The sequence below is a fragment of the Sander lucioperca genome, chromosome 4, assembly GCF_008315115.2.
Source record: "Sander lucioperca isolate FBNREF2018 chromosome 4, SLUC_FBN_1.2, whole genome shotgun sequence".
NCBI classification, from domain to species: Eukaryota; Metazoa; Chordata; class Actinopteri; order Perciformes; family Percidae; genus Sander; species Sander lucioperca.
Window position 1 is genome coordinate 6148220 of NC_050176.1, and position 14376 is coordinate 6162595.

The 14376-nt window shown below is 41.3% G+C and overlaps 1 protein-coding gene across 6 annotated transcripts in view; it reads right to left on the reverse strand.

Moving 5' to 3' along the window:
- rgs12b (regulator of G protein signaling 12b) overlaps window positions 1-14376 on the reverse strand; it is a 47736-nt gene that overhangs the window by 13642 nt on the left and 19718 nt on the right. For all 6 annotated transcript variants that reach the window (XM_031284615.2, XM_031284614.2, XM_031284613.2 and 3 more), the window contains exon 6: window positions 2698-2719. In XM_031284615.2, coding sequence (XP_031140475.1) covers window positions 2698-2719 — 22 coding nt within the window. The remainder of the gene's footprint in view (window positions 1-2697; window positions 2720-14376) is intronic.

Here is a 14376-nt window from a genome sequence, read left to right on the forward strand (position 1 = left end):
AAATTGTATTAAACATAAAAATGTAGTGTGTAGCTTTGCTACATCATTGCTGACAGGAAAAAAAAGCTTTTAAAAGAACTAGTATTCATGCAATTGCTAAATCTGAGTCAGAACCAGCCATTTGAGAGTGTAAAATTCAAATGACAGTAATTAACGGCAGCTTTAGAGGACTTTCATTGTAAAGCAGGCAGTGGTGGAATAATATTTAGATCTTTTACTGAAGTAAAAGTAGCAACACCACAGTATTTACAAGTGAAGATGCTGCATTTAATTTTTTTTGGTATTAGCATTAAAATATACTTAAAGTTCTAAAAGTAAACGTACTCATGCCGAATGACCCATTTCAGATTAGTATATATATTACATTACTGGACTATAATTATTGATGCATTAATGTGTAAGCATCTCTAATAGAGCTCAACAGTCCCTCCGACAGTGGGTTCCGGAAGTAAAAATACAATGCAATTTCTCCATTGACAATCGGAGTATAAGCCATAAAATCGTAACCGTCGATGGTAGACTTAAAACCAGCTACGACGTGACTAAGCGATTGTATATGCTCATATAGATGCCAAAAGTTAATGGGGCACCAACCTTGTTTTGAGATAAATGTCTTTTATTCGCAATGTCTTGGATAAGTACTCCATTACCCACAATCCTGAACAATCCCACAATCCCACAGTGATGCCTATGATTGGTGGAACTCATGCTGGTGAGGAGGGGGAGCTGTCGGGAGCTGCCTGCACGATCCGTCATGCGTATGCGCAAGATGATAATCCTGTTTTACGATGATTTACGACACTGCACGAATCACAATCTGTTCCACGCTTCTGCCGTTAGCCTCCACCGGGAAGGTAACGTTAGTTTAGCTAACAGCTCATTCGGCTAACCGCTAGCTGACAGCTTGATTCAGTCTAAAATAACGTTAACTCAAACTAAACACTGGGTAAAGCAGGCTACAACTGACGTAACAGCTGTTATATATTTTAATGGTTATTTTCAGGTTTTATTTTGAGGGTCTTTACATGCTGTCTCAGCTAGCTGTTAGCCGAATTAGCTGTTGGCTAAACTAACGTTAGCTACCTTTATTCAGTGGTGCGCGGTGGTTTATGGGATGAGTAGTTCCTTCGCTCTATAATGAAAATATGTACACAGTCTTGTACCTTTGACTTTTTTTGTATTTTATGTTCGTTTTTTCACTCGAAATGATATGTTGTATGCTTATGCGTCACGTCGTAGCTGGTTAGCCTAAGGCATGGTCTAAAACTCTTTATATACGGATTTTTCCAGACGTCAATGGGAGAAATGAATGGGAAATTTACTTCCGGAACCCAAGGTCTCTCGGAGGAGGGGCGGGACTGTTGAGCTCTATTGAAACTGGTAAAGAGAAAGTCACAGTGACACTGCCAGGTAACTGTGTAAAAATCACAACTTACCCTCTTTTACTAGTGTTAATCTTTTTATCTTTGATTATGATTATCAAGTGTCCCACAGAATTGTTAAGTAGGCAAAGAAGTCATTAATTCCAATTTTTCAATATTACTATTTATCCACGGGGGGGTCTCGCTGTCCTGATAAGAGTAGCAGGCCACAAGCTGTATACTCTATTAAAGATCCCTTGTGCTTACTATTTTGTAAATAGATTGTTCATTCATTTTAGACATTTGCAGAATGTACTTTAACCCTTTTACACAAAAAGAAAGGGGACACATTTTGAGGTTATGAGGTTATTATGCAATGGTTTTACTGGTCTGGCCCACTTGAGATCAAATTGGTGCTGTATGTGGCACATTACTAAAATGAGTTTGACAGCCCTGTCCTATACCATCGTACTCCCTACATCACATGCACGTAACGGTGCAAGGAGAGAGAGCTTTGCTCTTCACTCACAAACAACACATCCTCCTTTCCACAAACACATGGTGTGAAGAAGTGGTTTCCATGCATTCTTTTGTCTTGTTTCTCACCTCCTTCTCTTCCTCCTTTTATCTCCCATCTGCCATGAATTGTCTTTCATGTGCATTTGTGAGGCGTTAAAGCACCATTAGAAGTCTCCTAAATCGGAGACCTTTCGTTATTGTTAGCACATGCTAACTGCGCACGTGACACCAAGAGTTCACTTAACCGAACACAGAATAAATGCCTGAAAGGTTTGACATGCTAATTAAAAGTACAGACCCAACAGAATACAAATGCATTTTGATAATGAACTTTCAAACTATTGTATTCGATTCCCAATGCTGTTTCACAAACCCGGGTATAAATTAGTAGGGTGAATGCAAAACCACTCATTTATCCTTTCACTGCAGTTCGAAGAGCACCATGTTCTGTATCTCAGGTCCTGTCCATGATTTGACACAAGTTGTTGTTGTACAGCTACAAATGTGGGACAATCTTTAGGTTACAGCCTGCCAACCTCAGCACAGCAGGAAGAGGTGGGGCAGACGTTGAGCAGGAGAAACCAGAATGAGTAAAAGCAGCCACAATGAGGTGTCCACAATGAACATGGCCATAAGCCTTCACTTTAGAAGAGGACAGCCCAACACAATTAGCCATTTATTTCATCCCATTAAATGCTACTTAAAGTAGATCACAACTGAAGGATGAGGGAAGCCAATTAGATAAGCCAATTAGAGATGATGAGTAAAGTCATAGATTAAAAACAGGTATTCAAGTTGTAAAGAAGTATCTACTCACCTCCATCGGAGACTGCGGCGGACTGTAAAGAAGCACAGAGAGACATGGATTAGCAGATTCCCTCATCACACAGATGACACATATTCCTACAAGCTCACACAATGCATGTGGGCAAAAAGGCAGCTGCCCGGGCACGCACTTTTGGCCAAATGCAGACACAAACACAGAATGACACAGTTTTTCTCACAGAACCTGGCTCATTATCACACACGCTTTCACATCATGACACAGTCAGGTTAGCGCCCACACTCATTGTCTTGTGTGTGGGTGGAACCATCACTGAACTGGCTGTGCTTGCTCTGCAAGAAAGCCTCCTAAGAGGGGTGGGGCTTACTGTGTGTTTGTGTGTGTGTGTGTGTGTGTGTGTGTGTGTGTGTGTGTGTGTGTGTGTGTGTGTGAAGTTTAGGCCTACCTGCCCCAGCTTTTAACAGTGAAGTGATGTTTGCTTGCATATCTCATGATCACCAATTCTAGCTAAAGTTATCAAACATGTATCTAATCTAATCCCACACAACAGACAAAGATGACTATGCAGACACATATTCAAACCAAACTTACTCAAGTCTCACTCACACACACACACACACACACACACACACACACACACACACACACACACACACACACACACACACACACACACACACACACACACACACACACACACACACACACACAATGCACTGATCAGTGATTTTTATCCCAGACATGCTGAGCTAGGATGAGATCATTTGACACAGACATCAGTAATGTAGCCAACTTTGGAACATAGTTGAAACGCTCTGTGACTCAGAAAGAGCAAAAGGAGAGGAATAGACAAAAGAGAAAAGGGGAAAAGAGACAGAGAGAGAGACATGAGGGAGGGTAAGCACCAATTAAAGACAGACGTGTTTGTTAAAGACAGAATACCAAACTCGCATCAGATCTCTGGTTAAATAATCCACACTGAGCCACACTGTATTTCTGTCAGAAGCTTTTGTTGCTGTTAATTTGACTGCTAATCTCTCTAATGACTGGCTTTAAAATTACTCATATGATGGGAGTGCATATTTGCTGGTTCTGGACATAGACCCTGCAGTTGTCATAAAGGGTGAGCTATAAAGACCAAAACCATTTTTAATAATAAATATTATTATTATTATGTTTTTGTGTACCAGGCATGTTTATTTCTGTAAATGCTGTAAAGTTTAGCATTTTACCATTGCTGTCTATTGACTCCCTTTCGGAGCCAGCCTCAGGTGGCCATTCGAGGAACTGCAGTTTTCGGCACTTCCGCGTTGGCTTAATTTTTCAGCCCGGGGTGTTGCCGCTTGAGGGGTTCTGAAAGTTTTTTTCAGTGGTACATTTGCATTTGGAAATTTGAATGCTCTCTATATTACTCAGCACAGACACATGGGATTCTCCTGGATGACTTGATGTTTCTATGGGGTTATCTTCTGGTCATCATTTAGAAATGTTTCAACTTCATATCTGAGAAATCAAGTAGTTTCTCCCAAGTTGAATGACAATTGATAGTCATTGGCAATTGCAATGCAGACATTTATTCAGACTTTTAGCATATTTGGAACACTTGTAACATTGTATATCATATTTGAACTAAACACTGAGCAGCATTTGCACAGCTGTTTATGACATGGTGTGCGCGCACACACACACACACACACACACACACACACACACACACACACACACACACACACACACACACACACACACACACACACACACACACAGCCTTTACCCAGAGTGAAAGCAGACTTTAATACAGAGGGATCACAGCTTCTACCTTGAGTTAATTCCATCACTATGCATGGGGAACCAGTATATAGTTGCAGTTACTTCACTCAGAGAATTTACATGAATTGAAGTAACCCAGTTACTGTCAGCTTTTTGCAGTAGCCTAACCTGATTAATTAAAAGTCATTTACGAAAGAAGCCCAGTATATAAGTAAAGCATTAGAGGGCTGGAAAAACCAAATTTCTCAGCCATGTGGATATACTGTACTGAAATACATATTAAATGCAGCTTGTACAAGAACACATGCATGAAGAGTTTAAACATGGAGAGTATTGAAAGAAAATGTCATTACTTGTAGGAGTATGTCTTTGCGTCTAAAAGAATGAATGACTAAAACTGAAACTGACACTAAAACAAAAATAGAAGCTTCTAGTAGTCTAAATAAGTGTTTCCACAGCTGAACAGTAGGCTGTAAAAGGAGAAAAAAACTGTACTCTCTGGTCTGGAAGCAGCATCTTATTTGCCTGGGTCTAGACCTTTGAATCCGCCCACTGCACAGAGTTGACTGATGAGAAAGATGTATACAAAGTGTAACTAGTAGACAGTATTGTCTGAAATCAGGCAAGCATCTTATAGCACTAACACCATCCTTGGTTCATAAATCAAATCTTACAGTAACCAGGTCACCACAGTAGTCACTCTCCAGTTAGTCAATTCTCAAAAATATATGAATGATAATACAACTGCTGCATACACAAATCCTGCAATATCCTGACAAAGATTAAATGTACACTTTTAAACTAATGAAATCTAATTGAGGTGACCCCCTGGGGCAGCATATGTGCTGCTTTGATTCAAGTGCATCTTGGCCATTTTGTCATTTGGGCCAAGCTGTCGTGGCCAGATGGCACTGCCAGCGTAATCACTGGGATTAGCTATTTCAGACTGTGAGGTTGGACGAGTCGAGGTTGGCACTGGCGTGTGAAAAGAGATTTTGTGTGACTTAATAGCAGTTGACTGTGGTCGAACCATTGCCCAGGACAAGAGGAAAACGGCAGAGGCAGAAACCTCCCCAGTGGAAACTGGTTACCTGATCCCTACGCTGATTATACTCCCACACATTTCACATCTCACACATTTCAACAGTATGTATTCTCTCTGATGTCAGTGTGTGTTTCATGTGTGTGTGTGTGTTTGGACATGCTGTGTATTTTATATGGGTTAAGCCTATGTATGCATGTGGTCGACATCTGTTAGAGGTGTCTTTTGTGTGTAGGGTACATTCTTCTGCATGTGTGTTCACCCCTCCCATTCAGCCCCAGTGTGATCACTTCCAGACGTACTCTGTGGTGGAGTGGTTTTGCCCCTAGTCGAGTCCCCTCTCCTCTCTATCCTTCCTGCACCTCTAACCCATTTCAAACTCCCTCCTTTTGTTTGTTCTTTTCCTCCTATCCAGTCATCCCACTCTTTCTTTCTTTGTCCCCCATTACCATCTCTCTCCTTCCACTCTTCCCTCAAGTCATTCCCTCCTCCACTCCCTTCCTCCCTCCTTCAACCCTTCCTTAGCCATTCCAGTGGCGTTCCCCCTCCTCTCCTGGCAGATCCTGGTCATTCCTGACAGCCCACAGGGAATGACTGGGGTTTTCCAGACTTTCCCTCCTCTCCCTAACCCCCTATCCACAGAGAAGCTGGAAAATGTAACAGTCTTGATAATAGAAGATCATAACAATGATATCCCCCCCCCCAAGTATGTCACAAATTGTGTTCTACTTTTAGCCTCCACTGCTTTCAAACTTAGTGAGCTCTACATTACCTCAGTATTACTGGCAGAAGGGATTTACCGCTATGTCAGCCCCAATATTGTCTGCAGTTGTTTTCTGCTGAGGCTAATTGTTCACAGATATTAATGGGGCTTTTACGTCCCATATATCATAGAGTAAATGTGCTGATAAAATCAGCAGAAAGACACCGCAGCGCATGACTGATGGTTATGATTATGGTTTCCACTATGTGGACTCGTTTCCAAGCAAAGCCTCAGAATGTGTGTGTGGTTATGAATTTTGTGAATTCAAAAAGAACTGTAGCTAATGGTTTCTTCTTATCAATTACCATGTCAACACAGTATTTGTTTGCCATTTAAACAGCCTCAGAAAAAGTCAGTCACGATGTTGCATGACAGCCATTGCTAGGAATATTGTTATTACCTTTCAGTGTACGGGCTTGCCGAATTGGTGCTGACTTTTAGGGCAGACAAAACAAAAGACAACGACCCACGAGGCAGAAAACCCTGCACCTTTAAAATAACATCTTTTCAACAATGAAGTAGAATAACAGTTTGGTCCTATGATAAGTAACAACTGCAAAGATATAATGATGTTGGCGTGCTACACTAGCAAGCTTATGCCTTATTCCCCACTGCATGGTTCAGCTGGACTCGACTCGACTCACTTTTGGTACCAGGTCCTTTTCTCTTTTCGTTTTACATTGCATATAGTTGCCCCTCAGTGTAAATCTGGGCGAGTGAATTGAAAAAAAAATGGTGTCCTTGGTAGCTTGGGTATTTACAAATGGCTGGTTTGTGCAGGATGTCCCATGCCCCACAGGTGACAATTCTAGTCACAGTTCTCATTGACCATCAGGAGTCTGCAGCCATGCTGTACCATGCAGTGGAAATGCGGCATAATTTCAGTCAAATACTTGACTTTCTATTGCACTGACATGTGCATCAAAATGCCTGACTGGGATGTTTTTCTGGTGTAGGCACAGCTTGTTATGTGTATATTTTTTTTTAAACACATAAGAGCATTTGTGTGTCCAAGGTACAGTATGTACCAAGCAGGACATTTTACAATTCAAAAATCAACTTGTCTGTGTTCTCTGGTGGACAAACTATACCAGCTCGCCTAATTATTCTATATAGCTCTAATGCAGTCCTAAACAGATTGTAGAATAATAATGAATTACTATCAATGCCATTGAACGTCATTGGAAATTTGACCGCAAGTAACAATTATTTGTAGGTATCAATTAATCTGTTGATTGTTTTTTATTAATAAATTAATAAAAGGTTTAGTCTATAAAATAGTAAAAAAAATGCCCATTACAATTCCCTGAAGCTCAAGATGACTGTTTGTTCTTTCCAACCAATAGTCCAAAACTCTTTACTATTTATTTTTTGACTAAATAAACTTGATAAAATGATTTAAACATCTGATCATCAATGGACCAATCATTTCAGCACTTCTATTCAGTAATGTCAAATCATATCTGATGCCCTATTTGTAATTGGTCCAGTAGCCTAAATGTTTTTAATTTCAGTCAGCATGTGGATTCTGGCCCCTCTGTAATTTTCTTAAAATTTAGAATTCACAAAAATAAAATAAAAACTAGAATTACCGCCTTCTGGTTGTATGCCTCTGCCAACCAGTCAAGTTGCAGTTTACGTCAATGTCTTACATAATATATGTAGTGAAGACTTTGAAGGAATTTAATAAAAAGTAACAATAGCTATTATTGTATTGTTTGGCGAAATGTGGATGCTTCAAACACATCTTCTCCTGACAAAACAAGAGATCTATACAGTCACCACAGTTTCAAGATCAGTGTCACCAATTCAGTATACCCGTTATGGCGTTGAATATTGGCCAGAAAAGTGTTTTTGCAAAACATTATGATGTCACCGTGAACCTGACCTTTTGGATATAAAATGTTTATATAAAATTCATTTTGACGTCACTTTGACAGTAAATAACTTTACATCTGAAGCGTTTAAAGACTATTTGTCCATTGTTTATTTCTAAAGAAACACGACAATGTATAACAGGCTCCATTACCTTGTACTTCACGTTATGGCTCTGTAGCAGACGTTTTTATAAAAATAGGCTAACGATTGTGTCATAACCACAGGACGTACTGTCGCATAGTAGAGGAATTACCGTATAGTACAGGAGAAGCTCACAGGCAGTTTCGACTTACATTAGCTGTTTAAGTTTAATTACTAAAGTTAACTAGCATTTTAGTCAGCAATAATTAGCATGTGTCCATGTTATCTCCTTACATATACCTACGCTCTCCATCTCTGCAAGATTGGGAATGATTGAGATTTCTCTCGGCACAGATACCAGAAGACTTCCAACTTTCAGACAGGTTGCTCACATCACATTTACGTCATCTCTCTCAGTTGGAGGCTGCGCAGTAACGCTCGGCGCTCACCGGAAAAGTGCTTCTAATGGCCTTCAATGGTCTCCGTCCAAAGCAACGGCATCTGTTGGTCCACTCTTATATACTGTCTATGGCCCCAGTAGACATTTGTGTCAAATGTGAAGATATTTCTTCCAGGGGTTCCTGAGATATCACGTTCACAAGAATAGGACAGACGGACAGACGGACGTGTGGACGCACAGACAGACAACCCGAAAACATAATGCCTCCGCCCACCGAATATTATGGTGTTCTGAGAAGTGCTGTGCTCGGAGCAGTGATACAGTGGAAGTGTTGTGTACAGTTATATAATGCACACACTCTGACATCCACTTCAACAAAAGATAAGATGGCTGAATCACATGTCTTCACCACACTTGCTGGCAACACACACTGGTCTGGTTCAAACTTCCACACCTATTTTTCCTTCCTAGTACATCGCTGCTGCCGATAGGTGGGATTTGTAGTGTTGTACTACTTTATGACTTTGTTGATCAGTAGCATTAAAATAACCCGCTGGATTATGTGTGGTTTAAAAACATGATCATTTTGTCAACAGGTCACAACATGTTTGTACACCAACATCCTCCCTGAACATAAAATGCCACCTTGTAGCCACATGCCTGGCTTGTTCATGTTTTGTGTGTGTGTGTGTGTGTGTGTGTGTGTAGGGAGTGGTTGGTCACTGTGTGTACAGGTCCCAAGTGCTTTATTAGCTGTGACTAGTGGGAGACGGGTGGCTTACATCATCTGTTATGAAGCCTGGACGTCGAGTTCAAACTATGGCAAAACACAGGGTACAATTTACAGCCGTTCATGCTCACTGTTATCATAATATTAATATGTTCAATGCCATACAAGTCTCCTTCAACAATCTTAAGTTTCCGAAAATGTTCCCTGTCTGTTTACATGTGTCTAGGTGGACGATGATTCCTGGAAAAAGACGTTCTGTTTTATAGGATAAGACACCGAGCAGCCAGTAACACTCAACAGGGTGAATAAAAAAAAAAAAAAGTCCATCTGTGGGAGAAACTGTCAGGGATAACATATGCACTCACTAACTCACTCACACACACACACACACACACACACACACACACACACACACACACACACACACACACACACACACACACAAACACAACACTGTTTGTACCACAGGAACCTATTCCTGGCTCCAACACTGGAGCTGTAACTGCCACCTTTGGTAAGGAATGATATGACTTAAGAGACTGAAATATGGAAGAACACTGAACATATCTTCTGTCTACTCATGTACCTGTAAACACTGGCATTACTACAGGAGGCCGCACCTATAACGGAAACAAATGACACACACACACGCTTCCAGTTGAGGAGGAAGCTGTTGCGCCAACAGTCTCAATGTGTGCGAGTGCCTGTGTGTTTACTTTTGAATATGAGGTGAATAGTGGCTGCCATTGAGAAGGCCAGAGTCACCCTGCCAGGACTGGCAACCATGAAACCGCTTAGCTTTAGCGGAGTTTAACTCAGAGAGAGGATGGGCAGTGGAGAACAAGCTGATTAGGTTAACGATCCAAAAGTCAAATGAGGCTCTGCAGGTGTGAGCATGGGTGATGACGCTCTCCATGTGACCCAGTGAGATGAAGAAAACTGATTTGCACAAATCTAATCACTTCCTTAAAAAAGGGCAGATTTTCAAAAACCTAACCGACTAAATCAATGTATAAACAAACATAGAGCGATCAGCAAAACTCTGTGTCAATGGCCGCATGTGTTCACCATCTAAACGTTCCTACAAACATTTCAAAACTTTTTTTATTCCTAAGTGAAACCCTCTGTGACCGTCTCTGGAATTCCGGGATAAAGCCCGAAATCCCTGCAATGCATTCAGGAATCAATATCCACTCTCTATGAAAGGAAGGAATGTGGATCATGTTTGTTTTCCTGCAGGGAGCCACACAGGAGATGTGACTCAGAGGCCGAGCCGGTGATAACGGTTTGTTTTACTTGGCTGGTTGCCTTTAACGCACACAGACAGAAGAGGGTGCAAGACGTTAGCACAATACAATCTGATCAAATACTTCCGTCTGAACACACTCATTGCTGCCAGTCCACACTGAATTAAGTGAAATTCACAAGAAATTAGTCAGGTTAGTCAGCTCACCTTTCCATTGTCTTACAGCGGGTTTTTTCTCACTTTCCTTTACACATACACACACCAGACGAGCCTTTGAGGTGAAAACCTATACAGTATGACTTACAGAGGCAAGAAAGAATAAGCTCTTTCTGTATTTGCCTCCATTTGTCTCAATCTCTGGCCCAGTCTCTACCTCAGTTGCTCTTCCTCTCTCTTTCTCTCTATGTCCCTCTCTGGCCCGAAACACATCTGGCTTTGAGAGGAAAGGAAATACCCTCGAGCCGTCTCTTGTTAGTCTTTCTGTCTCATTTTACCTTTACACACACTTTCCCAGGCACCACCATGTTCCTTCTTTCTTAAACACCAGACAGGTTGACTTGTTCATTTCAACTATTGTATTGTTTCTCTCCCAAGAGCGCCTGTCCTCGCTGTCTATTTTGTCTTCATTTCTCTTCATTTGTCTTTCTATAGACGCCCTCTCTCCCATCCCTGTGTTTCCCTCTCATATGGTCTTAAGGTCATGGATTCTAGGGGTGCACGATTCAGAAAATGTCACGATTCGATATCGATTTTTAGGCTCAAGATTCGATTCAAAATCGATTTTTGATTCCAAAACGATTCTCGATAAAAAAAAAACAATTCACAGTATGTAAATGTAGTTACTTTTCCCATGTGATTGCAGTAGACATACAATTAATGTATTAATTAATAATTAAAAAAAATGTATTAAAAAATATGAATCGATTTTTGGAATTCTATGAATCGACTTTGAATCGGTAGAGCTTGAATCGCGATTCGAATGTGAATCGATTTTTTTTGCACACCCCTAATGGATTCATCTTTCTCCCTGGGTACTTTGCTGTATGTAATAGTCACCTCTTTCCTTCATCTGTCCCTGTCTATCTCACTTGTAGTTAGCAGAACAACACTGGTATACACTGTCACTTGCACTGAATAACATTCCCACTTCTCTTTTCTCTTCCCTGTTCCATCCTTCTCTGATTTGTGTGTCATTAACTGTGCAGAGGGAATTAATGTCGGTAAAAGTGCTGCTGAATTTTTTCCACTCTTGGCACTTTGGCAGCATTACAACTAGACTGTGGTTTGTTATTACAAAAACAACTTTGGCTTATAAATCAGATGATGTTTGAATATTTTGAATCCAGCATTAGTCAACTTTACTTCTATGGACATAAATAAATGAGAAAGTGAGTCTATCCTTCAATTCCCTTCCTTCCTTACTTCCCAGTAAGTGTGTGTGTGTGTGTGTGTGTGTGTGTGTGTGTGTGTGTGTGTGTGTGTGTGTGTGTGTGTGTGTGTGTGTGCATACTACTTACTGTATTGAAGTTCCAGACTCGCTTGAAGGAGAGCCTCTTCCTCAGGCTCATCCTGTTCTCCTCTCACACAGGAGTAAACCCACTGACTGCTCAATCTACATGTCTGAACCACACAAACACACATGAAAACAGTCACACTCACACACACATGTGCGCTGAGGCTGACAGAGCTTCTTCGGACTAGGGCAGGAAATTCATGCACACAACTGACTTGGATGGAGCCATGCCTCAGCACGCCTGTCTCACACACACACACACACACACACACACACACACACACACACACACACACACACACACACACACCTAAGAATTAGCCTTAAACTATCTGCTTTAGCTGCACTAAGGAGATATAATACTGTATCTCACAGTTAACGTTCTATGTCTCTCTTACTACATCATACACGTCTCCCTCTGTTCCCCACACACTCCTCCACACACTTAGCTGACAGACTGACTAGGAAGTTCCATTCTCACGGAGACTCGGCTCCGTTTCCATAGTGACACGCCTCCACCAGGCAGCAGTTACAGAGAAGGGGAGGGAACAAAGGCCAGCCTGCCAATCACGCTGCAGCACAGCCCTTAACTCTCCACCCTCCTCCTACTCCTCCTTGTTCAAATCACAGTTAGGCAGGTTTAGGTATGATCCAATTCGACTGTTGGATGTTTTCTTGTGATTTTCAAAATGTTTAAAACTTATTTTCCTTGCTTCATTTATTATGAGCAGAGGGAGAGGAGAAGAGGAGGCAAAAAGGGTGAAGAGGAAGAAGAGAAAGAGAGTATTATCCAGCATCCACAAAATGAATTAATAAATGTCTGCAGGTTTGTTAAAAGGTCAACTGGAGCAAACAAAGGCACTTCACAGGACAGAGCAGCCACTCAGCACACACACACATACACATACACATACACACACACTTACACACATACGCACACACACACACACACACACACACAAAGGCTGCAATTGAATTTGTGCATATGGCTTTGAGCCTACACCTAGCTCCCCCTAATTTCCTGTTTTGGCAAAATAAAGAGTAAGAGTTTCTGTTACACCTTCTCCTATACCTCCACAGTCCGTCTTTTTGATGCCACTGTCTCCATCTGCAATGAGTCACAGTTGTGTACCATACAGTGATAGGAAAACACATGATTACCAGTAAAATTGTGTGTGTGTGTGTGTGTGTGTGTGTTTGATCTGGTCTGGGTCCAGCATATAAGAGCAAACTGTGTGTGTGTGTGTGTGTGTGTGTGTGTGTGTGTGTGTGTGTGTGTGTGTGTGTGTGTGTGTGTGTGTGTGCTTATGTTTGTGGATGTTCAATTACAAATATACTATTTCATAAATAAACTAAAAAATTTCAAATCATTGTTTTATACATGAAAATATGCTTCGTCTTCCTTACAAACCACAACAAACTCTCTTGTCTTTGCTCTCTGAACTGGACATGTATGACTACCAGACTCCAAAGCTGTAGTGAATCTAAATGTCCAGTTATTGATTATATATATCTTGATTATTTAGGGTCTCTTGCCTCGTAGGATGTAGCACCACCCAGAAGAAGAATCAAAAACATCAAAGAGCTCAGCTGCACCCTCTAACAACAGAAGAAAACCAGTAACATTAAAAGCTAGTTTTCCCCCAATTATTTTTTAATGAAAAAGTGCAACTTTGAAAAGCTCAGAAAAGGACATTTTCACTGCCTGGTTTTCAGCACCACAAGAGCCATTTGAGCCCATAGAGCTTAAGACGCAGCGCCATATTGTTGTTAAAGTTAATGTAAACCTTCCACGTCCCCGTATCATAGCAACATTAGGGATGGCTCCAGCACTAAGTCCCCCTATTACCACCACCACCACACACACACACACACACACACACACACACACACACACACACACACACACACACACACACACACACACACACACACACACACACACACACACACACACACACACACAGAGAGAGGCTAAAAGCGCTGCCAATGCCCTAATTACCAGAGCTTCTAACACGAAAGAGTCTGCCCAGTGGAGCCCTAATTTTTAAAACTTTCAAGTTTGCCTGGTTCAGCTACTTATATCAAATACACCTCAAAAGTAAACATTGGGTGCTTAATTTTAGAACAGTTCACTGGTCTTTCACAGATCTTTGACAGGCCAGGAAGAACTATGAGTGGTGTTTGAGTAACCTGTGTGCAAGTTCAGTCCAAAACATATCCGTCAGCACAGGGGAAGAAAGAAGTACCGGGCGTCACACAGGATAAGAGGGATGTGACAAAGTTTAG